We start from the raw sequence: 26752 nt of genomic DNA on the forward strand, positions 1-26752 counted from the left end.
GGTATGAAAGAGCAATTCCTACATAGTGCCAAACATGTTAACTCTCCAAAAATTTGGCTAATTGGGACTCCGTACTAAGAGTCTATGAATGTCAGCTCTCCAGACATGGAGGAATGCTTATTTCTAACTACCTCAAAAGCCTGGAATTTTGATAAATTATTTTTCCACACTTGGGAATTTTATCTCCATAGACATCAAGGGAAAAAAGTACAGTAAGTTCTGTTACAATGCTTACTTTGAAAATGTAAATTTGTTCCAGTACAATTACGTTTACTTTGAAAATGCAAATTTGTTCCAATACAATTATCAGTAAACAATTTAAGCATAAGGCAAATTTTACTTTTGCTTAGGTACAATTTCATCTATGAAAAAACTAGGTCAACACAGAAAACTGTACCCAGCTGAACCAAGTGGGAACACAAAAAATGTTGCACCTCAAACACCTATCAGTCACCTCAGTTGACTATGTGTTAATGAGCCACGCTCATCCACAGACTGTTAAAACAACTTTCCCCTCACTTTCAGACAACCTTCCTTCCACCACTTCACAGTAACTCAAAAGCTGCAATCATTGCTTCATCAAGCTAGGTAACCTCCCATATTATTATAGTATTTATGTATTTCTTAACATTTAACATGTATTATCATTATTGTTTTTGCCACTATTTTATTAGGTTCTCTTAACGGGTTACTGAGAAAGTTTGAGTATTGTACCTCTAGTTTCCATTTTCCCTCATAAGCCCTGTGATTTTTTATTGTACAATTTTGCACAGCAGAGTGATTTTGGAGAATGCATGTGTCTCATTATAGAAGAACAAACTGAACTTTGAAAGAAGCAAGCATAGACTGTCCACTATTCTTTCAGTCAACCATCAAAGGAATGCTAAAAAGCTGTCTACTTTATGTAATAAGACTCTTAACATTTTGATTTGGCTCCCTGTTCAGTGAGGTGTTAAGTTTCAACATGCAGATTCAACCCTATCAAGGTACAAATGTCATATTTAGATGACAGCAGGTTGATGAGGACCAACAAAACTCTTTTCTAAGGATCATATTTTTAGAGTGGTATACCAATTTCAATAATTTCCAATGGCCAAATAGAGGCTCTGTAGTTAACAACACTGTTTCACTGCTTGCCTTTAACAGATCTTTTGTTTAGTGCTTTCAGAACTGCTACCAATTTATTGCTAGCTTTATCAAGGTGATGATGTTGATTATGATTGCAGAAAAACAGCTAGTCAGGAAGAGCACAACTAAACAAAATGCCAAAACCTAGATTTTTAAGTGTCAAAATCATTTTTCTAAGTATAATTTTGTCACATATGAATCATTTGCGTTTCAACCTATTCCATGAAAAAAGCTTATTCTGCTTACAATTTGAAATGATAGTATAACTTTTCTGTGACAAGCTTCTTTTTTAGATGCTACCCATAAAACGGCTTGTTCAGTCTTACAAACATAAAATTTAAAAAGTTCTTACAAATAACCAATCTGTTAGAGATACTTACTTTAATTTTTTCTGCTAAAGCTGATGTTATATTGATTTCTCTTTCTCCTTCATCATACATTTGAAAAATAAGATTATGCATAATATCACCCGCTATCCAATTAACCTCATCCTGATGTTTGATCTGAATTGCCTTTTGTCCTTCTACACTGAATATTTGTAGTCTTGCAACATGGCTACTGGGAAGCAACTTAATAGTCTTCTCCACAGGTGCCACATCTTTACAACTCTAGAAAGAGAAGAAAACACAAACACTGAGTGATATCTGTACTGAAATTTTACACTCCTGAAGAATTTACTTTCAATATTATGGAAGACCATCTCATACATTGTTATACTCACAGGTTTTGTCATTAAGATGGCATTATACTATTAATAATTCCGTATTTTATACCATCAGGTTATAAATGGCAGTGGCCACATTCTTAAAATAAAAACAATTGTATGTGGACTAAAAGGATTCCCCTCCTTTTTATTTTTTTTGAGACAGAGTCTCACTTTGCCTCCTAGGCTGGAGGGCAGTGGCATGATCTTGGCTCACTGCAACCTCTGCCTTCTGGGTTCAAACTACTCTCCTGCCTCAGCCTCCAGAGTAGCTGGGATTACAGGCGCCTACCACCATGCATGGATAATTTTTGTATTTTCAGCAGAGATGGGTTTCACCACGTTGGCCAGGCTGGTCTCAAACTCCTGACCTCAGGTGATCCACTGGCCTCGGTCTTCCAAAGTGCTGGGATTACAGGCGTCAGCCACTGCGCCCAGTCCCTTCCTCTTATTTCCAAGTTTCTTTAAAAGTATTGCCATCTTGTGAAATTTTAATTATGTTACATACTCTGTTAGTATTTATGAATAAGAATAAAGATGTAAGAAATTAAGAACTTTCCATAAAATCAGAGACAAACAGCTACCATAAAATACATTATTTAATGGTAACAGATTACATTAAGGCTTTCAGTATTTTTTCAATTCATAACACATTGGGGGTAAGTGATCAAGGTTGTTTATAGCCAGAGAAGGCCTCTAGATGCCCTAAAGACAACTGGTCAACATATTGGCATATTTACAATTTATTATTGGCACACCAGTGTTCTACAGATCAAAGAAAAGACCAAGATTATGCTATATAAATTGATTTTAGGCACATAAAATTAAATATTACATTATTTCATAATCTAGTTATAGTCCATTCAACAGCACACACTAAATTTAAAATAAGTTTAAACATAAAATACCTTTATAATCTTACTTAACTCATGTCTCCTTCCTCATCCAGTTGTAGCCATTTAACTTATGGAAGCCTATCCATGTGAGTGATATTAAAAATTCCTACCTCATGGAATGTCAGGCACATAACCATCTTCTGTTGTATCTTACTTGCCTTACTCCTAAACTCAGTTATTGCCATTGGATAACATTTTGTAACTGCATATTAGAGGATTTACGTTGGCATTTGTTTTAACTGACGTGAATTCTTCGTCTTCTCCTGAGTGGTCTGTAGTATTTACAAAAGTCCTAATGCCTGCTGCTGTTGCCTCCAAGTCCAGATTCCTCCCTAATTCATAGTCATCTTTTGCAAGAAAGTGTGCTCAAAAGTATGTTGCCCATATCATTGCATAAAGAAAATGCATAAAAAATACTTTAAGCTTATCAAATATAACAAGCTTAAAAAGAACTGGAATGAAGAGTCATCTCATTCTAATTTAAAAAGTAAAAGACATCTTGTATCCATTTGAGGTTCAAGCTATGTTAATAACTGATGTATAATTAGTAGGAAAGTATGAGTTAATCAACCAATTAGATTATCTATCACCATATCAATTACTAAGAAATCACATTTAAGTATTTTACTTAAGTATCTGTTATCCTACTCAGCAACCTTTGAAGTTTTACTTAAGTATTTGTTATCCCACTCCGCAACCTTAGATTGTTTACAGCTCTTGCCTCCATGTTGGCTTCGCTATCAGCCACGATGAATCGCCAATAAAAAGCATCCTACTGGCACATGATATAGAAATCCCTTTGTGGGCCAGGCACGGTGGCTCACGCCTGTAATTCCAGCACTTTGGGAGGCCGAGGCGGGTGGATCACGAGCTCAGGAAATCGAGACCATCCTGGCTAACACGGTGAAACCCTGTCTCTACTAAAAATACAAAAAATCAGTCAGGCGTGGTGGCGGGTGCCTGTAGTCCCAGCTACTCGGGAGGCTGAGGCAGGGGAATGGCGTGAACCCAGGAGGCAGAGCTTGCAGTGAGCTGAGATCGTGCCACTGTACTCCAGCCTGGGCAACAGAGCAAGATTCCATCTCAAAAAATACAAATAGAAATAAAAAAAATCCCTTTGTGTAAAAACACAAATAAAAAGCTATGTGTGTATAGGAAATTATATACAAAAATTAAAGGTTTATATGTCCTTCCATGGTGGTTTAAACAGAGATATTTACCAAGCTTTCTAAAACAAATGAGAACGATAAAAAGCAAAATGGCTGGGCACAGTGGTGCACACCTATAACTTCAGCACTTTGGGTGGCCAAGGTGGGAAGACTGATTGTGGACAGGAATTTGAGATCAGACTGGGCAACACAGCAAGACCCTCTTTTTCAAAAAATAAATAATAAATAAATAACCAGGTGCATTGGTCCTTGTCTATAGTCCCAGTTACTTGGGAGGCTGAGGTGAGCACATCACTAGAGCTTAGGAGTTGGAGGCTGCAGCGAGTCATGATTGTGCCACTGCACTCCAGCCTAGACAACAGAGTGAGACCCTATCTCTTTAAAAAAAAAAAAAAAAAAAAAAGCAAAAGAATAAAATTATGTATTTTAATAGAAGAAAAATATTTTAGGGAAATGTAAATCAATAATAGTTATAGACACTATAAAAGACACTGTAAAAATCAAGACAATTACTAATATTTGACACAAAATGTTAAAATAGTCATTACAGCATTTCATATTGTCTTTGCTTTGCTTTGGCTGAAAGAACCACAAATACCTCATTTTCAGAAGTTAACAATTTTGCAAAAAATGTTATTAAGCAGTTGAAGACTATTTGTATGAAGACTTAATATAATATCAATGAGTAACAATAATAACTTACAGGTATTTCAATTCTTGCTTTAAGCGTCTGGTCTTTTTTAATATTCTGAACTTGAATTGCAGATCCTGTTAAAATACTGGTTCCAGAACTACTGCAATCTACAACATAGACTGGAAGGTTTGGAGCACCTGAAAACTATTTGAAAGATGAAAAATAATGTAAGACCCCTATTAAATATATTTGATTCTTCCGTAATTGTTCAAAGTTTCAAATAATTCAGTAGAGCTACTATTTCTGGCAATGAATAAGAAAATTCTAAGTAAAAGTCACTAAAACTCTAGAATACTGAACAAAAACAGTAATTTTCTACTATACTATGTAAAATTTATCTGTTTTGGAAGGAGAACCAACTTCCTCAATTGCAATCCTTTTCTTTTTTACTTAACTGGATTTTCTTTTTCTTTCTGCGGTCTTTTACCTACCTTCATTTAGTCATCATTCCCTCTTTTTTTTTTTTTCCTAAAGTAAAGGAATAAAGAATGGCTACTCCATAGGCAGAGCAGCCCATTCCCAATCCTGAAAGACATTTTTGTCTTTCTATTCATATATATATAATTCATGTGAAATGAGAGGCATGGAGTCAAGAGAGGAGAGGTGAGTAAACTTTTATTCACGAATTTATGAAACTGGGCACAGTTGGCATCTTTATTGGTTTGGGTACGATTAAAAAAAAAAAACTATTGGCAATAAGATCCCACAAATCCTTCCACGGAATAATCATTTCAGACTTAAATCGTATGTAAGACTTACTATTAAGTGGCTAAAATAGTCATTGCCACTTACTACAATGGGACTCAATCTAAATATCTTCCAATAAGCTTACCTTACAATGAACAATCAATTTTGGTTGTGCTGTTATGTTGTCTGATTCATCTAAAACTTCCACCTGAAATGGGAAAGCTGTTCCATTTTCTATAACTAAAATTTCAGAATCAGGTTTCACTTTCAGTCGACGAGGGTGACCTAACAGTAAATTATACAATGAAATACATATTCAGGTTTCAAAGACTAAAGTACTGAAATAGCAAAAGAAATAACTTTAACATTAAAGACTTAATATTTTATAAATATTGCCAAGAAAGAAAAATATAGGCAATGTCCATGCTTAATCAGTTTCATCCCAAAATGCATAGATTCAATACATGACAAGACTTATCTCAATTGTATAAAATGCCTGGTGTCTAGGCTAAGTTTTATTCCACAAGGTACAACACAGTGATAATTCATATTAGAAATCACCTAAAATCTTTAAAAGATACTGGGAAAAAGGTATTCAAAAACAAAAATAACAGCTTATTAAAACTATTTACCAATTTTACATGATGATTTTTCTGGCACAAGTAACTATATGTTTTAGACATTCAAAGAATTAGTTCTTGTAATGACATATCAGGTCATTTACTTGTTAGATTGCCCACTACCTCTAATGTCATAAGCAATTAACATCACAAATTTCCTCTAAGATTAAGAAAAGTAGGCTTATACTTCTACAGTAAGCCAGTCTGATTCGTTCATAAACACTGATATTTTAAAATTCAATTAATGCTACATACTGATAACACAAGTATATGGAGAGAATTACTTAAAATATTTTATTTTGTACTAATATTAGTTATATTCATTTATTTACTATATATGAAGCACTGTGCTAAGTTTTTTTAAGCACTATTCTTACATAAACTTCACAATAATCTTAATGAAGACGTTACTATTATCATCCCCATTTTACAGGTAAGGAAACTGGGATTCAGAGAAATTAAGTATTTTGTCCAGGTCACAAGGCTAGTAAGTAGCAAACATAGGTTTAAATTCTGGTTTGCAATTTGAAACTCCTTCACTTTTATCACTACACCATGATACTTCCTATTTACCCCACAAAAAGAACTATCTAGCTACTAAGAATTGTACTACTCAAATCCATACTTTTAATAATCTAATCTCTCAAATAAATGAATGTTTGTTGATACGTATGATTTTTTTCTTATACTTCCACCAATGGACCTACCTAAATTCTTTCAACAATTCACACTGGAGGGAAATGTCAAACAACTTCAATTTGTGAAAGCAAATAGCTAATATGTTTCTTTTTGCTTAAAACCAGTAAAAAGGTCACATATGCACACAGATATGGTTGTGGTATCTTTCATATGAGAGTTAAAACTTACATGCTAAACACTGCTGTGTTTTACAGGTGCAGGCAGTTCTTACTTGGTACAGTAGGTGTTAATGAAAACTCACGCATATTGGAACTGTGTCCTCCATTGAGTACTACAGAACTGTGCAAGGCAAGGACTACCTGTAGTAACTCATTTAATCCTCCTAACAACCCCAAGGGAGTAGATATTATCTCGTTTTACACATGAAGAAACTGAGGCATAGAACAAGTTTACCTAGATACTAACCCAGAAGGGCTGACTCCAGAATGTACTTAAAATCTCTACCATAGACTGCCTCTCAAATTAGCCAGCATATTCTATCCTACGTAACTTTAATGCAACTTCATTTTCTCAGGTTAAGTCATTATCAAGTTAACTTAATAAAAATAACATTAGAAGTTTTTCTTCTTAAAATATGAAACAGTTTTATCAACAAAATGTAAAGAACAGACCCATCTCTAATAAAGCCTAATAGACATATTCCAAGAAATAGTTCCCCAAACATTTTCAATATCCAAATTTTTCTCCCAAGGTTATATTCAGAATGTCAATAACATCTTCCTAAATGTTTTCCTTTTTAAAAACTGGTCATTTCTGTCAGTGCTATGGTTTGACATTTAAGTGTATTTTCAAGATTTACACCACTACTAAAAGCCCAAAAACCTCTAACTTTATATCATTATACTTTAACATAAGAATATTATTTTAAATAATTATATTTCTTGAAATAATATTACCAGGTAGTAATCTAATTTTCAAAATCTGTGAGTCTTCTTTTAAGCCAGGCAGAGTAACCTTCAGATTATAATTCTGTTGAAAAAAACAGTAAAAATTAAACCCAGTCCTGAATACATACTTAAGTAGTTTATCACATCAATTCTGATTTATATTTTGGTTTTATTTTCATACCATTGTAGAAATTACTTACCAACTTTATACTTACTAAAATTATCATATATGGAGTCAGAAATCTTAGAGGAAAAAAACTGATCAATACTGCTTCCTTATAGACAGTGAAATGAAGAGAATTATGGTAGAATCTACTTTTCCAAAATAGGAATATCATTTTAGGATCAATTTTTCTCTTAAATTTTTATTCTCAAAAGGCATAACCTCTGAATAATTATCATAATCAAGATAGATATTATAAAACATATGAAATAGTAAAGTAGAAAGAAACAAAAACCAGAAAATTTTGAAATGCAATGTGGTACTCCTTATTGGTTCATGGAACAGAAAAATAAATTAACTGGAGACAAGTAAAAAAAAGTCCACAGTTTTGTCAGTAGTATTTTGTCAATGTGTGGATAAATATATAAAGCTCTGTAAGACATTAACAGAGGAACTTTCTACATGTAACCTCTCTATACTATCTTCGAACTCCTTTGTAAGTTATTTCCTCTAAAGTTATTTCAAAATAAAAAGGTTTTTAAAATCTAGAAATTTTTAGTAAGTTTATCTTACTAAAGTCAAATTTTCTGTGAATTTCAAGTTTTTCCAGAAAAATCTGAATTCAGAAAGAATCAAGAACTCAATTTTTGACTTGATTATACAAAGCAGCATATAGTACTTGAAAAAAATACACATGCTCTGTTTTAAACATCACACGGATAGGGAAAATTTTTAAATATTTAAAGTAATGATACACTGAAAAAAAATTTGCTACAGTGTTCCTTTTAGTCAGTTAAGTCTATTAGCTGCTTTATAGACCTAACTGAAAAATTACCTTATTAGAGTTTCTATCTTTAGCTTCCCTGTTTTTTTAGACCAATAAACTATGCGTAGGATTCCTTCCTTAACTGTATCTCTCACCAAACACTTCCTTTTATCTAAATACCAAAGTGATATGTTTAAAGATGTGAGCTGAAATTTCTCATATTTCTAATAGTCATTTTTGTTCTAAGAAAAATATTCAAAAGTGGACAGAAACAGTAGGAGAGAGAAAAAAAAAACAGCATAGTCCTAGATAACTATGTCGAAAAAATGGCTTTGAATGTGAAAAAAACTGAAATATAGATAATGGGGAGAGGTGAAAAATATTTAATTCATGTTTAACCAACAACAGTAGTAAATGTGCCAACTTTTCTTACAGATGTAACTGATAAGTCAGGTGGCATAATGCTGATAAATTCCTAAGAACCCAATTACTGTCATCTGTTTTTTAAAAATAGGTCATTCCACTTTTCATTTACAATTTCATTCTTACCATATGATAAATAAATACTTAACAAGTATCATAGGATCTATACATAATGCTTACCTTGCCTTGACAAGAGTTTACAGGGCCCTTGGCTGTAACACCTCGAATTACACAATTTGGTCCTTTGGTTATTTCTTCATAATGTAAAGATAAACCACTGGGGAAAAAAAATTATTTTTTAACTCCCCTCAATTGCCTACAAGTAAGCTGCAAATGTGTTTTTGCTTTCCTATGTGACATTGGCATGTCTAGTTTTCTAATAAAATATTTTTTAAATATAAAAAACTAAACAGAAAAAAATTCCAATGGATTTCTTTTACAAAGAAAATTGATCCAACAAGTATTAATAAGTGATACCAATGGGTTAAACACTGAAAATGATATAATACATATAATGTAAAATTAAAATAGCACATATTGAATTAGTAAAGATACAATGTAGTACCTAATCTAATGCTAGACCATGTATACAAGCCTAAGGAAAGGAAATAAATACCTAAAGAAGCCAGGTTTAAGGATGTCCTCAGCATTTACCATGAATTCTTTCAAATCTTTCACCAGTGGGATTTTAGAGAATTCTGGGCATCTGTTATTAAACTGAATAGCAATTTAGATAAAGTCCAAATAATAACAGACAGGCTTATGATGACATAAACCGGAGAGATCACCTAATCTACTTCCATGAGTAATATGGTTCCTAAAGCTGATTCCAAAGCTAATTTCATCAGATTTGACCAGATGTAGATCTTTGCAGTGGCAAAATTTTACTCTGTGAAAGGTAAAGAAAGGGAAAAAAAGTAAAAAATATACCATGATGGAGAAAAGCCTAATTTTTCTGAGAATTGGAATTTAAGAGTTTACAGGTATTTTCAGAATAAACTGTAAAGCTCATTTGAAAAAAGATGCAATGTGGCATACAAGATAAAATAAATCCCCTGGGAAAGATGGCACATTAAACATATACACCTACTTTCACTGTCTCTTAAAATCCCACTAATATGACAGTAAAGGGATGTATTTTATTATTAAAGGAAAACATAAAGAAAAAATGGAAAGGAAGCAGAGACAGGGCAACCAAACTTATCTGCTAGAAAACAGGACAGCAAGTGGCAAATGATAGCAGTCTCCAAAAAGCTGAATCGTAAAACAGAAATAGAAAAAGCTAGAAACCAATCTCTACCATCGAGTGCCCAGGTACTGTTCAGAATTGGCAAAAGGAAAAGGTTTAAACAAACAAGCAAAAAGACTGATGAAAAGTTTAGATCTCAGATCTCCAGATCTCTCCTCTCTGCCTCTGGCAGATGAGTGAAAGATGAATCTCTGAAAAGGTTAAAACAGAAGATCTCTGAACCAGGGACAGCAGATAAGCTGAGGATGAGAATGAAATACTTAAAAGAAGAGAAGAGGTTATCTGGAACGAATGCATATGGATACTGAGACCTCTCCTCCCCAATTCCCACCCCAGCCCTGTTCCTTGACTCACTTGGAACCAAACTATTCCCTGCTCTAGGCAAAAGACTGAGGATTCTTCTTTGAGGAAACTGCCCAGCCCAAGACCTAAAAATACCGACAACAGGATTTCCCCAACAATGTACTCCAGACAGATCATCCCACAGTGGAGCTCACAGGCAACAGCCTCTCCACACTCTTTCACCTGCATTCCAGTCTCCTACTCATTTACAAGCAGATGACCAATAACCAGATATCTCTAGAGACCAAGAACAAGCAATTGACTAAGCTGGAGACAACAGAGTATCTGTAGAGGTAAAAGAAAGCTTTTAAAAAAACCCTAACCATTTGCTTTATCAGTGAAAACGGTATTACATTCACAAAACAAGAGGGTCTTTAAAAAATTTCAGAGAACCAGAAAGAACTCACGGCAACTAAAAATATGTTAGCAGAAAGGAAAAATTCAATGGAAAGGTAGTAATCATAAGGTCGAGAAAATTTATCAGAAAGTAAAACAGAAACAAAAAGATTGAGAACATTTTTTTAAAAATTGGGGATTAAGTCCAGAAGGTCCAACATCCAATAACTAAGAACGCTAAAAGAGAAAACGGTGATGACAGAAGACACAGAATGAAGTATTTCAAATAATGAATTGTTAAGAGACATTATATCATACTTGCAAAATAACATAGAGTAAGACATAAACACCTTAACAACTTCAGCAATAAATCCAGTCAAAACATAAACTTTAGTGAAGCAATTTATATATGACACTAGTCACAGAGGATAGCTTGGAGCTAAATTACCCAGATATAATAAAATTCACTAATATTTTAAATAATTAAAGTTGAACACCTTACACACACTAAAAAATGAAGCTGAAAAAAAGAGTAAATGCTTAGCAAATATCAAAGGACAAATACATATTGATCCTTCAAATTACCTTGCTTCAAGAACTGGCTGAATATCAGTTACTAGTTGACTGGTATGACCAAATTCATCCTGAAACTCCAGAGGGATATTAAATGGAACTCCAACACGAAAAGGAAGATCCAGAAGACCAAATGAAAATTTCTCTGGCTTACCCTCTTTAACAAAAACAAAAATGAAATGAAAAGCAAGTACATTGGTCAGAAAAGCCACTGGGGGTCAAAAACAGATCCATTTCTATCTGAGAAATTTTAGAAATCTATTTTAGACTATGCTAAAAATAACATTTTAAAATCAGTGCAAAAATTATATGTTATGCAGACAATCCACTTGGGAAAAACCTCCTGAGTAGCTGGGACTACAGGTGTGTACCACCACACCTGGCTAATTTTTGTATTTTTTGTAGCGGCAGGGTCTCATCATGTTGCCCACACTGGTCTTGAACACCTGAGCTCCAGCTATCTACCTGCCTCCCCAGGCGTGAGCCACCATGCCCAGCCATTATACCTTTTCATAGGAAAGAACTTTAAAGGCAAAACACGATATTCAATAGTTATAAAATGATATATATGATGAAGTTAAATAGAAGCTCCACATGAGAAAATATTTGCAACATGTGTAACAAGGAAAATTCAGACTACATGAAGCCCTCCTATAAATTGGCTGTTCTCAAAGTGTGGTCTCTAGTCCTGAAGTTTTAGCATCCCCTGAGAACTTATTAGAAATGCAAATTCTAGGGCCTATCTCCAACCTGCTGAATCAGAAACTCAGGGTGAAAATTCAGCAAGCTGTGTTTCCTTTCAGGTGATTCTGATACAAACTCAAATTTGAGAACCACAGCTTTAAACTATTAAAATGGGTATAGTAAATGAACAAGCATTGGCATACAATGTCCAATAATGGCTAGAAGAGAGGTACACAATCTAAAAATTAGAGAAGCAGTTTCACCACCAACTATGCTAAATGAATATATAGTTCAGCCAGGAATGAGCATGCAGTCAATTGGAACTCTCATAGTGAGAAGTGAAGGTACCATGGCATAGCCTTTTGGGATGTCCACTTCTTGGTATCACCCTAAAGAGATTCTAACATACGTACAGAAAGCAGCATAATTTTTTTTTCCCCCAAAAAGCACTACGGTTTCTAATAGCCAAAAACTTGGAAAAAATCAACACGATTCATCAACAGGAAACTGCTTAAACTACAGCACGCCCATCTTATGAAAATATGTTCCACAGGTGTTAAAAGAACACAGTAGATTTATGTATAAAAAAGTCTCCTAAAACATTTAAAAAAAAAGAAAACCACACTCCAAGGTGGGCCTTCTTGATATCACAGCTACTTAGATCAGTTCTCTCCAAAAACCCTGTAACAATGACTCTACAAAAGCAGTAAACAAGAAAAAAGATGAGAGTAATAGAATTGGAAAGCCAAAGAGCATACGAGTAAGTGTAACTGACTTAGCAGAAAGACCCAAGAACATCAAATACTCAAACAACAAAGCAAGCAGAGACTGAATCTGATTCACTGTTATCAGACACCCATAAGTCTCAGGAATGGCTGTATAAAGTTGTAGTGAAATCGAAATAAAACAAGAAGGTTGGCTGAAGTCAGTTTGAGAAACAGTTTCACAGATCCCCATCCTTCAATGCATGGGCTAGTCAACGACCCTCCTCATCCCCAGCAAAAGATGGAAGGTTTATTCTTCAGGGAAAGAAGAAAAGGTCTAGAAGTGAGAGACACAGCACTACTAAATGTGTCACTGACCAGGCGTGGTGGCTCAAACCTGTAATCTCAGCACTTTGGGAGGCCAAGAAAGCAGGATAGCTTGAGCCCAGGAGTTCAAGGCCAGCATGGGTAACATAGTGAGACCCTGTCTGTATTTTAAAATCTAATCAATTAAATTTAAAAGTGTCATTGAAAATAGGAAAGTGTTTATTGAAAATAGGAAAATCACGTGGAAAATTATATACTAAATATGAGGACCGCCCCCCCACAAACATAAATGGTCTTTCTCAGCTTGGTTCCCAAAATGCTGGCAGCTAGGTCTTGTACCCTTTTAGCAGGTGACTGAAAGGCTCCACTCTGGGGAATCTGAATAGCTAAAGAGACAAGACCTAAAAATTCTCATATCATAATTACCCCAAGGAAATTTAAGTTTTCAAGTGCCCTATTCTTCAATGTTAGCAAATCACTAATTATGTAACAGAATATCTAATAAAAAAACAACATGGAGGAAGCAAACTATGAATCAGGAAAAATGCTGTAAGAAAAACCCCCACTATTATTAATATCCTCAGAGAATAAAGATACTGAATTCATGAAGTAGGAAGAGAATGCTTAAGGAATTGTTTAACAAGATTATTTTAAAAGAGATTTTAGAAACTAAAAATGGTAGCAAAAAGGAAAAAATAGAAAGCATAGAACATCAAGCTGTTAAGAAAATCTCCAATAAGGTAGTAAAAACAAAACCAAGAGATGGAAAGTAGGAAAAACAAAAATAATATACCAATCCTGAAATCCAACATCCTAACATTAGATATTTTAGAAAGAAAGAACAGGTTGGGCACAGTGGCTCAAGCCTGTAATCCCAGCACTTTGGGAGGCAAAGGCAGGAAGATGGCTTGAGGCCAGGTGTTTGAGGCCGAAATGGGCAACATAACATAGCAAGACCCTGTCTCTACAAAAAAATGTTTTTTAAAAAATTAGACAGGGCCACGTGCGGTGGCTAACATCTGTAATCCCAGCACTTTGGGAGGCCGAGGCTGGCGGATGACCTGAGGTCAGAAGTTCAAGACCAGCCTCACCAACATGAAGAAACCCCATCTCTACTAAAAATACAAAATTAGCCGGGCGTGGTGGCATACGCCTGTAATCCCAGCTACCTGGGAGGCTGAAGCAGAAGAATCGCTTGGAACTGGGAGTCAGAGGTTGCGGTGAGCCGAGATCACACCATTGCACTCCAGCCTGGGCAACAAGAGCAAAACTCCATCTCCAAAAAAAAAAAAAAAAAAATTAGGTGCAGTGAACTGCAGTCACACCACTGCACTCCAGCCTGGGCAACAGAGGAAGACACTATCTCCAAAAAAGAAAAAAGGCCAGGTGCAGTGGCTCACACCTGTAACCCCAAAACTTTGGGAAGCCGAGGAGGGCGGATCATGAGGTCAGAAGTTCGAGACCAGCCTGGCCAACATAGTGAAACACCATCTCTACTAAAAATACAAAAAAATTAGCCAGGTGTGGTGGTGGGCACCTGTAATCTCAGCTACTTGGGAGGCTGAGGCAAGAAGAATCGCTTGAACCTGGGAGGCAGAGGTTGCAGCCAGCCAAGATCATGCCACTGCACTGTATTCCAGCCTGGCCAACAGTGTGAGACTCCATTGAAAAGAAAAGAGGGGAGAGGGGAGAGGGGAGAGAGGAGAGAGGAGAGGAGAGAGGAGAGGAGAGGAAAAGAAAAGAAAAGAAAAGAAAGGAAAGGAACAGAAAAGAAAAGGAGAGAAAAAGAAAATAGAAAATCAAAGTGATTCAAGAAAAATTCCTAGAAAATAAAACAGGGATTTCCAGACTGAAAGGGTATACGAGGTACACGGCTGGATGATACTAGATAAAAACAGGCCTGTGCTAAATCATACAATTGAATATTTCAGAAACTGGGATTCCCCTAAAACTTGAGGACTGGGGAACAGAGAACGTTTTGGGGGAGGAGGGGCCATATGCCCAGGGTCAGGAATCAGGACAGCTTTAGACTTTACCAGCAACAATGAAAAGTAGAAAACGTCTTCAAAATTCAGAAGGAATATGATTATCGAGTAGACTTACAAAGCTATTTGAAAATCAAAATGGGCCGGGCACGGTGGCTCACATCTGTAATCCCAGCACTTTGGGAGGCTGAGGCAGGTAGATCATCAGAAGTTATGAGATCAAGACCAGCCTAGTCAACATGGTGAAACTTTGTCTTTACTAAAAATACAAAAAGCCAGGTGTGGTGGCGGGCGCCTGTAATCCCAGCTACTCGGGAGGCTGAGGCAGGAAAATCACTTGAACCCAGGAAGCGGAGGTTGCAGTGAGCCGAGATTGTGCCACTGCACTCCAGCCTGGGTGACAGAATGAGACCCCATCTCAAAGTAAGTAAGAAAATAAAATAAAATCGAGATGGTTACCCAATTGTTCAAACATCTTTTAATGGCTTATCTCTCTTTTCTCTTTGGATTTAAAATGCCACCTTTAGCATATGTAATTATATATTACAGTTTTGCTTACCTTTAACAGAAAACTTAATTGCTTTAGATGGTAGTGGTCTTCCTGCATAAGTGTCCGCATTACTTTCATTCAACACAACTTGTAATTTCAAGGTATAATTCCCCAACTTCTGAATATTTTCTGGATAAATTAAGAATAAATTAAAAATCAAGTCAACAAAATACCAATGTATTTTTTAACATTCAGAATAAGAACTCACCCATTTTTTTAAACCAGTAAGGCCATTTTCCTCCATGTTGACTAATATGCGAAATAATCTCTTTATTTCCACTTGAAGCTTAATAAAAGAAAAAAGAAACAACAGTGTCTTGAGAAATTCAACGTAAAACATGAAATACGCAATGTCACATTGGCACCAAATACCTATTTGCTGTATTTTAAAACCTGCTTTGAAGCTTCAAAAGATCTAACACTATCCTATGAAAGTGAACAGCAATAATAAAAGTTAACTCTTCAATTCATTAAAATCTCTTTATTTCAAGTCTTATAAATTCTTTCACTTTATTTAAAATTACTATTTAAAGAGAAAGGAAGACAACAGAAGACAAATAACATGACCTCTCCAAAAAATTCCTTATTTATTGCCCACTCGAGAATTATATAATGTAAATATTAAAAAAACCAAAATTTTTAAAAAGGCAATTCATGAACAAATCCGAAATGTTTATCAAGTAGGTAACATGACCACACAGACCAAAAAGAGGGAGAAAGAGAGAGAAAAGCAGTCAACCTTACCCACTTGGAAACAGTACAATAGTGTATTCACACTGTGAACTTCTATCTAAGAAAGAACACAGGAGCTCAACATAAAAGCATAACAGGCCCAGCGTGGTGGCTCATGCCTGTAATCGCAGCACTTTGGAAGGCTGAGGCCAAGAATTTGAGACCAGCCTGGGCCATATAGTGATGGCTTGTCTCTACAAATATTTAAAAATTAGCCAGGCATGGTCCGGCTAAGTAGTCCCAGCTACCTGAGAGGATGAGATGGGAGGACTACTTGAGCCCAGGAGGTCAAGGCCACAGCGAGCTATGAAGGTACCAGTCTGGGCAACAGAGTAAGACCTTGTCTCCAAAAAAAAAAAAAAAAAGCAAAAGAAACTTTGGATACTTTGAACACTACAGTGGGCAACAGCACTGCATGTCCCATGAAAAACTGGGAGTGAATCCTCTGTGTGAGAAGGGAAGAGAGCAACTGAAGCCAGTTGGGAGCTCCTTGGCCCTACCAAGCACTGGATCTGACTTGGAGAGCATTGGGAACAGTGGGAAGTGCTCCACCCATACTCCCAGACCTGGGTGGTACAAATAGAAGGCAGCCATTCCCGATCCTAAGTCACAGCGGGCTGCACAGAAACCTGCCAGCCAGCATAGGTGGCACTCACTGGTATGGAGAGTCTCCAGACTAAGATTTGTGATCTAATATTGAGGAGAGCAGCCTCCACAACCAGAATTGAGAGGCAAGTGTAATATGGGCCCCAGCCATGGGTATGAGAATTGGGTGCCCCTGCTTTGCAGAGCCAGACTGGGAGGGGTATGGCCTGGAGCCTGGTTTTTGTCCCTGGCAGGACGTTTTGCAGCCTGAGACAGATTCACAATCTGAGGACAGACTGCCTATGACTTGGCTGGCTGTTTCAGCTTGCTGCCAGCAGCAGATGGTAGGAGGGAATCCAACCAGGTCAAAACGGTAGAGAACCGGGTCCCACTATCACCTGCCAGGTTGTGGAGCCCTAGCGACCCCACTTTCCCCATGCTGGATCTTTGGCATGGCAGTGGTTGCTCTGCTCCTCCCTGGAGCATTCCTTCGGGGCCTGAGAACTGCCTTGCAACCCCTGCGAGGGCTGGTGCTTGTGCCCACTGTTGGGGTGGCCAGAATGCAGGATTCTCCAGCCCAGCCCTGCCTAGCTTTGCCCTCCCTACCTGCCTCAGGGGCAGAGTACAGGACTGGGACCCCTGGAAGTTACACAGTCCAGCCCATCATCTAGGACATCAGAGTACTTCTGGTTAACAAAGGTAACCCATAAATGCTACCACAACAGCTGCATCCAGCTCTTACCTTCTAGCACCACATACCGGACAGGAGGCCAACCTTCACAGCCCATTAAAACATCTGCTAAAACAATTGTGCAGTGCTCAGGAAGGAGACAAGCTCTGCACCACCTCTACTACCACAATTGTCCATACCACTGCAGCTACACAGGAGGCCCTGAGACTGCTCACCCGCTCGATACATTACTACAACAGCCAGCACTGGAGAAAGCCACCACACTAAGGCTATTTATAAACAAGGAAATCATAGATAATCTATGTCACTGAAAACACCCAAGAAGCCAAGCCACAAGAATCTATTAAACATACATCATAGACACATCATCAAGGAAAAAATAAGTCCTGCCCCAACAAATGTAAATTCAAAAATAAAAATAAGCAACTACTACTACGGATACAAAGGAAATCAGGACAATACAGAAAATATTAAAAAATAAGGTGCTATGACAGTTCCAAAGCAACACGGTAATTCTCTAACGATGGATCCTAACCAAAAAGAAATCTTTGAAATATCAAATAAAAAATTCAAAATACTGATTATTTTATTTTCTTGAGATGTGGTCTTGCTCTGTTGCCCTGGGTGAATTTCAGTGGCACAATCATAGCTCACTGCAGTCTCATGGGCTCAAGTGATCCTCCCACCTCAGCCCCCTAAGTTGCTGGGACTACAGGTGTATATTACCATGCCCACTTGTTAAATTAAAAAAAAATTTTTTTAGAGAGTGTCTCACTGTGTTGTCCAGGATGGTCTTGAACTCCTGGCATCAAGCTATCTTCCCACTTCAGCCTCCCGGGATTATAGGCATCAGCCACCAAGCCTAGCTAAAATATTGACTTTTAAAGAAGCTCTATGAGATACAGGAGATAGCTGAAAACTAATATAAACTAGTGAGAAAATGAAATTCAGGATATGAATGAGAAATTTACCAAAGGCATCGTTTTTTGTTTTTTAAAAAAAGAACTTCTGGAATAAAAAAATTCATGGAAGGAATTACAAGATACGGTTGAAAGCAAACAATGGACTAGACCAAGCAGGAGAATCTCAAAATGTGAAGATAAATCTGTTGAATTAATCAATCAGACAAAATAAAGAAAAAAGAATTGTAAAAAATGATCAAAGCCTTCTCGAAGTATGGGTCAATGTAAAACAGCCAAACCAACAAATCCCAGGTATTCCCAAGGGAAAAGAAAAAGCAAAAACTTTAGAAAACCTATTTGAGGAAATAATTGAGGAAAACTTCCCTTGTCTAGCAAGAGATCTACACATCCAAAGAATAAGAGGCTCAAAGAATGCCAGGCAAAAACACTGCAAGAAAGGCCTCACTACAATATATAGAAATTAGACTGTCTAAAGTCAATGTGAAGGAAAATATCCTAAAATCAGCAAGAGAAAAAGCATCCAGTCACCAGTAAAGGAAAATCCATTAGACTAACAGCAGATTTCACAGCAGGTACCTTATAAGCTAGTAGAGACTGGCATTTTGTTTTTTCTTTTTTTACAGTCCTGCTCCATCTGTAGGATTCTGTTTTCAAAGTGCTGGGGGTAGGGGGCAGGGGGGACTGTCAACCACAAATCTTGTGTCCTGCTAGAACAAGCTTCATAAATGGAGGCAAAATAGTCTTTTCCAGACAAGCAAATCCTGAAGAAATTCACTACCCCTAAACCAGATCTACAAGAAACAGTCAAAGGAGTTCTAAACATGGAAACAAATGGTCAATACTAGCCATCATAAAAACACATGAGAGTATAAAATTCACAGGTCTTATAAAACAATTATACAAGGTAGGAAGAGAAAAAAATCAAATAGCACAACAGAATCCCACCAAACCACAAAGACAGAAAGGAGGGAAAAAAAGAAAGGATCTACAAAGCAACTAGATAACAACATTATGACAAGAGCAAAACTTCACATATAAATACTAACCTTGAATGTAAATCGATTAATGTTCTACCTAAAAGATATAGACTGGCAGTAATGGATTTTTTAAATGAACCAACTAAATGCTACTCACAATAAACTCATATTACTCATAAAGACAATTATAGACTGAAGGTAAAGGTGTGGAAACAGCTATTCCATGCAAACAGAAACCAAAAGTGAACAAGAGTAGCTGATATCAAATAAAATAGACTATAAATCAACAACAGTTAAAAAAATTATATAATGTTAAAGGAATCAATTCAACATGAAGATATAACAATTCTAAATATATATGTACCAAATACCAGTGCCTAGATTCATAAAACAAGTATTACTAGACCTAAGAAGACATAGAAAGCAATACAATAATAACGGATTCAACACCCTACTGATAGCACTAGATGGATCATGGAGATAGAAAACGTTGCAACAAAGGAACATTGGATTTAAACTGGCCTTTAGACCAAATGGACCTAAGCAAACATTTACACAACATTCTACCCAACAATATGCAGAGTATACATTATTCTGTGGAATATACATTCTTCTCATCAGCAAATGGAACATTCTTGAAGAAAGGCCATATATTAGGCCACAAAACAAATCTCAACAAATTTTGAAAAATCAGAATCATATCAAGTAACTTCTCGGACCATAGTGGAATAAAACTAGAAATCAATTCCAAGAGAAACTCTCAAAACTATAAAATACTTGGATCAAACAGCTTACTCTTAAATAATCTTTATGTCAATGACAAAATTGATATGAAAATTTAAAATACATATATATATTTTGAAACGGAGTCTCACTCTGTTGCCAGGCTGGAGTGCAGTGGTGCAATCTCAGCTCATTGCAGCCTCTGCCTCCCAGGTTCAAGTGATTCTCCTGCCTCAGCCTCCCGAGTAGCTGAAATTACAGGCGCACATCACCACACCTGGCTAATTTTTTTACTTCTTAGTAGAGACGGGGTTTCACCATGTTGGCCAGACCAGTTTATGATGTATCTTAAAGAAAGCATGCCTATATTTGCCTTTTACTGCTGGATTTCTCAACTTGTACCAATAGAGAAAGAAACATGTTCTAGAAACATCTTCTCAATATTTGCTTTTAAAAAAGGGTGCAATTATAAATCAGACAGCAAATCACCACGAGAAGTTCTCTAAAAAGACCCAAGCAACTTTCTGATTTTTGATGTATTTATTCAACAAATATTAATTAATTACCTCCTATATACAAAGTACTAGAAAAAGGGTAAAGAAAACATCATTGCTTTCCTGTAGTTTTTAATCTTGTAGAACAAGGGGACTGGCAAACTACTGGACTGCCAATGGCTGCATTCATCTACAAAAACAGACTTACGTAATCCTAAGAAACAGCTTATACAGCTCTCAAAGCCTAAGTATTTACTACCTGACGCTTTCCAAATAGTTTGCCGCCCCTGTCCTAGAGGGGAAAGACACATTTAAGGAACAAAATTTGGTCTAGAGTTGGGAAAACTGGGGATCGATGAGAACCAAAAGAAAACAGTTGTGGTTAGAGGTATGGTAAGTGAGGATGAGATCAAGTTGGAGAGAGAGGAAGGGCCAGATCATGCGTGGAGTATTGCAGAGCTATGACTAGTTTCCTAGGCCACTAAAGATGAAATAATATAAAACAGGTGAGTGATATACACAGTTCTGCAATTCAAAAAAAATCACTTTGGCGTAAAATGAGGAAAATGAGCTGGAGCAGTGCAAGAGTGAAAGAGGACTTTTCATTGAGGCAGCTACTACGTGGTTAGAATGAGAGACCATGATGACTCGGACTTGAATGGGCAGAACGAAGATATACAGTTGTCCCTTGGTTTACGCAGGAGATTGGTTCCAGGATCCCCATGTATACCAAAATCTGCACATACAACTCCTGTGGTTGGCCCTGCAGAACCTGTGTATATGAAAAGTTGGCCTCTGTTTATGTGGGTTTCAAATCCCGCAAAAACGTATTTTCAATCTGCATTTGATTCACAAATGTCCACATATAAGTGGACCTGCACAGTTCAAACCCATGTTTTTCAACGGTCAACTGTACTTTAGTGTGATACTTGGCGATAGATTGGTTACAGAGGATTAAGAAATAAATGGAAACACCAATCCTTTTCAAACTCTTCCAAAAACTTAAAGAGGAGAGAACACTTCCTAACTCATTCATTCTTTGAGGTCAACATTATCTGATACCAAAGTCAGACACAGACATCAAAAAAAAAAAAAAAAAGGAAAAAGAAAACTACAGCCCAAAATCCCTTATGAATATTGATGCAAAAATTCTCAACAATATGCTAGCAAGCCAAATTCAGCACAATTTTAAAAGAACTCACCTTAGTCTATATAGTGTTGTTGTAAAGGAATACCTGAGGCTGAATAATTTATAAGAAAAGGATGTTTATTTGGTTCACAGTTCTGCTGGCTGGAAGACTGGGCATCTGGTGAAAGCCTCAGGCTGCTTCCACTCATGGTGGAAGGTGAAGGGGAGCCAGTGTATGCAGAGATCATATGGCAAAAGAGGGGTGAGGGAGGTGCCAGGTTCTTTTTAACAACCAGCTCTCATGGGAAATAATAGAGCAAGAACTCACACAATAAGCCCTTCATGAGAGATGTGCACCTATGACTCCAAAACCTCCCATTAGGTCCCACCTCCAACACCGGGGATCAAGACAAACATCCAAACTATACATAACAACCAAGTGAGATTTACTCTTGGAATGCAAGGATGGCTCAACAAATAAAAAACAATCAAGGCTACATGCAGTGGCTCATGCCTGTAATCCTAACACTTTGGGAGACTGAGGCAAGAGGTCATTTGAGGCCAGGAGTTTGAGACTAGCCTGGGCAGCATAGGAGACCCTGTCTCCACCACAAAAAAAAAAAAAAAAAAAAAACGGAGCCATGGTGGCTCAGGCCAGTTGTCCTGGTGCATAAGGAGGTGAGGCTACGCGTTCGAGGCCAACCTCGTCAATATTTTTAAAAAACTCTCATCCATTGATAAAAAGAAAAAAAAAATTAGCTGGGTGCAATGAGCATGTCTGTAGTCCTAGCTACTCAGGAGGCTGACGTGGGAGGACCACTTGAGCCCAGGAGTTTGAGGCTGCAGTAAGCCACAATTGTGCCGCATCATTCCAGCCTGGGTGACAGAGTAAGAACCCGTCTCAAAAAAAAAACCCAAAAAACAAAAAACAACCAATCAACGCAATACATCACTTAGAGAGAATAAAGGAAAAAACCTACATAATTATCTGGACTGATGCAGAGAAAACATTTGGGAAAACAATACTCTTTCATGATAAAAACACTACACAAGGAATAGAAAGAAACTTCTTCAACATGATAAAGGCCTTATATAAGACCCACAGTTAACATCACATGTACTCAACTGTTAAAGACTTAAAAGCTTTTCCTCTAACATCAGGAACAGGACAAGGATTCTCATTTTGGTTACTTCTATTCAACATAGTATTTTAAGTCCTAGCCAGACCAATTAGGCAAGAAAAAGAAATAAAAGGCATCCACTTTGGAAAAGAATAAGTTATTTCTGTTCATAAATGACATGTTCATATATGAAAAAACCTAAATAATCCATAAAAAAACCCTGGTATAGCTAATAAACTCAGCGAAGTTGCAGATACAAAATCATGTTCACGGATTGAACGACTTACAATTGCTAAGGTAAAAATAATACTCAAAGTGATCTGCATATTCAGTGTAATCCCTACCAGGATCGCAATGGTGTTTTCTGCAGAAATAGAAAAACGCATCCTACATTCATAGGGAATCTCCATGGACCCAAATAGCCAAAACAATCTTAAAAAACAAGAATAAAGTTGGAGGACTCACACCTCCTCATTTTAAAACTTACAAAGCTACAGTAAACAAAAACAGTGCAGCATGGGCATATGAACAGACATATAGACCTAGGGAACAGGGAGCCCAGAAATAAATTCTCACATATGTGGTCAACTGACTTTCAACAAGTGGGCCAAAACAATTCAATAGAGAAAGTATAGTCTTTGACAAATGGTGCTGGAAAAACTGGATATCTACAGGCAAAAGAAGTTTTCCATATAAAAAGAAGTTAACCATATGCAAAAGTCAAGGTCAGATGGATCGAAGTAATAACAACAGAGCTAAAGCTATAAAATTTTAAGGAAAAAACATTCAGGAAAAGCTTCGTAACACTGAATTTAGCAACAATCTCTTGGATAAGACACCAAAAGCACAGCCAACAAAAGAAAAAAGAAACTAATTGTTTTTCAAAATTAAAAAGTTTTGTGCATCACAGTCACCACTGACAAAGTGAAAAAGCAACCCACAGAGTGGAAGAAAATATCTGTAAATCATTTATCTGATAAGGGATTAATATCCAGGATTATAAAGAACTCTTACAACTCAACAACAACAAAATTTAAAAACGGCCAAAGGACCTGAATAGACCTTTGTCCAAAGAAGATATACAGATGGCAATTAGCCCATAAAAAGATGGCCAAAATCACTGAATATTGGGGAAATGCAAATCAAAACCACAATAATCTTTAGTAGGAAAAAGGGGGGGAAAAAAACACAGTAAGATACCACTTCATATCTGTTAGGATGGCTATTATCCGTCCCCCACAAAAAAACCCACAGGAAATAACAACTGTGGGTGACATGGAGAAACTGGAATGTACAATGAGGCAACCACTGTGGAAAACAGTACGGCAGTTTCTCAATAAATTAAATAATAATATGACCCAGCAAGTCCACTTTTGGGAATGTATCTAAAAGGAACCAAAGCGGAGACTCAAAGAACTATTTGTACACCGATGTTCACAGGAGCATTCTTCACAATAGACAACAGGTGAAAGTAACCTGAGTATCCATCAAACAAATGGATAAACAAAATATGGTGTGTGTGTATATATGTGTGTGTGTGTATATATATATATATACACACACACACACACACACACACACACACACACAAGGGAATATTATTCAACCTTAAGAAGGAATGGGAATTCTGACACACTATGCTAACTGAAACAGGCCAGACACAAAGGACAAATATAATTCCATTTTTATGAGGTACCTAAAATAGTCAAATTCAGAGATAGAAAGTTAAAAAGTAGTTACCAGGGCAGGGAGAAAGGAGTGATGAAGAGTTATTACTATAGAGTTTCAGTTTGAAATGATGAAAAAATGCTTTAGATGGATAGTGGTAATGGTTGCACAACAATATGAATGTACTTAGTGCCACTTCATAAATTTCATGTTAATATGTTTTTTATATATATATATATATATATATATATATATATATATATATATATATATAAAGTTATTGAAAATAGAAGCAGGGACCAGCCTGACCAATATGATGAAACCCCATCAAACCCCATCTCTACTAAAAATACAAAAATTAGCTGGGAGTGGTGGCATGTGCCTGTAATCCCGGCTACTCAGGAGGCTGAGACAGGAGAATTGCTTGAACAGGGGAAGCAGAGGTTGCAGTGAGCCTAAATTGTGCCATTATGTATTCCAGCCTGGGCAACAAGAGCGAAGCTCTGTCTCAAAAAAAAAAAAAGAAGCAGGAAGGTCATGAAAGGTGCTGCACTGCTGGCTTTGAAGATGAAGGAATGAGAGTGGTGCTTCTGTGTGATTTATTTATTTTTTAGAGACAGGGTCTTACTTTACCACCCAGGCTGGAGTGCAGTGGCGTGATCATAGCTCACTGTAGCCTCGAACTCCTGGGCTCAAGTAATTTTCCTGCCTCAGCCTTCCGAGTAGCTGGGACTATATAGGCTCGTGCCACCAAGCCCAGCTGAGAGTAACTTCTAAAAGGCAGAAAAGGCAAGGCTCACCTAGAACCTCCAGGAAAAAATGCAGTCCTGAAGACACTTTAATTTTAGCTCAGTGAAACCTGTTTTGGATGACTAATAATACTGTAATTAATACTGTAATTATTACTGTAATTATTAGAACTGTAATAATACATATATGCTTATAGAAATTCCTACTGCAAATTCTTCTACATATATGTATCATACCTTTACTTTAGCCCACAGTTACCCACATGAAAAAATTCAAGATGAAGTATTTTTTAAAAACCTTAGAAAAATATCCACCAAGAAAATGAGCTATTCATAACATTCCTGAAATTCCTAACTTCAATAAAATTTGCTATGCCTATCAGATTGCTAGGTCATCAATAATTATATGAAGATATTTAATTTGATATATTTTAAAAACAATATTAAAGATCCAAATTAGTTTGTATACTTACAATGTAAAATAACTTTGAGCTCAACCAGGAGTTTCTTTGACCCTCCATGGCTTGTTCCTGGAAGCTTTTGCATTGCTTCCCCTTTTTTATTCAGTATTTCAATTCTTAACGCACCTATGAGTCAAAAATTAAAAGTATCTTAATTACACCCAAAAATTTGCTGAATCTGCCAAATCTTCCCATTGCATTTTAATATCTCATGAGCTTTTACATATTGGAAATGTAAGACAAAAGAAAAGCACACTTTTTGGTATTAGAAAAATAAACAAACATACCAATAGGGGTTCCAGCAGGCCTAATCTCATTAGGCAATAATTCATCTCCTTCAGGCCAAGTTACTGACAATCTATCAGGGAGCCTGTTATGAAACCAGCATATTAATGTTCCACAAACTTTGTTAATTATGATCTTAATTAAAAAGATATGAGTTATTAGAAACTTAAATATTTATTGCTGATATATTTTAAAAGGTTAAATCTGGAATTCTTTACGATTAATCACCTAAAAATTTTTTCCCTCCCTAACCATTCCTGTGGCTACTGAAAAAAAAGAAGAAAAAAAAAACTTTTGGAATTAAAAGCCAGAAACTGTCAAATTTTTGTGATTTTTTTTTTCTACTTGTTTATAGTACAAATTACCTTTAGAAGACAGGATAACCCCTAAGAATCAAAATTCAGTAAGAATCAAAATGATTGCATCATTAGCTATACAAGAAGAAAAGCCACTTTCTACTTCCTTCTTCTTCTTTATAACTCATTGATAAGGTTTGGCTCTGTGTCCCCATCCGAATCTCATCTCGAATTCTAATCCCCAGGTGTCAAGGGAGGGACCTGGTGGGCGGTGATTGGATCACGGGAATGGTTTCCCCCATGCTGTTCTCTTGATAGTGAGTTCTCACGAGA

At 36.5% G+C, this 26752-nt stretch overlaps 1 protein-coding gene across 10 annotated transcripts in view; it reads right to left on the bottom strand.

Moving 5' to 3' along the window:
- SMCHD1 (structural maintenance of chromosomes flexible hinge domain containing 1) overlaps positions 1 to 26752 on the bottom strand; it is a 147859-nt gene that overhangs the window by 69687 nt on the left and 51420 nt on the right. For all 10 annotated transcript variants that reach the window (XR_010151859.1, XR_010151858.1, XR_008540621.2 and 7 more), the window contains 10 exons: positions 26126 to 26208; positions 25851 to 25964; positions 15794 to 15871; positions 15595 to 15714; positions 11348 to 11492; positions 9016 to 9112; positions 7493 to 7565; positions 5423 to 5562; positions 4600 to 4734; positions 1509 to 1736 (listed from right to left, as the gene is read on the bottom strand). Coding sequence is in view for 7 of the 10 variants with exons in the window: in XM_512045.8 (XP_512045.2) it covers positions 1509 to 1736; positions 4600 to 4734; positions 5423 to 5562; positions 7493 to 7565; positions 9016 to 9112; positions 11348 to 11492; positions 15595 to 15714; positions 15794 to 15871; positions 25851 to 25964; positions 26126 to 26208 (1213 nt within the window). In the remaining 3 variants the exon portion in view is untranslated. The remainder of the gene's footprint in view (positions 1 to 1508; positions 1737 to 4599; positions 4735 to 5422; positions 5563 to 7492; positions 7566 to 9015; positions 9113 to 11347; positions 11493 to 15594; positions 15715 to 15793; positions 15872 to 25850; positions 25965 to 26125; positions 26209 to 26752) is intronic.

This window comes from Pan troglodytes, chromosome 17, assembly GCF_028858775.2.
Source record: "Pan troglodytes isolate AG18354 chromosome 17, NHGRI_mPanTro3-v2.0_pri, whole genome shotgun sequence".
Taxonomy (NCBI): Eukaryota; Metazoa; Chordata; class Mammalia; order Primates; family Hominidae; genus Pan; species Pan troglodytes.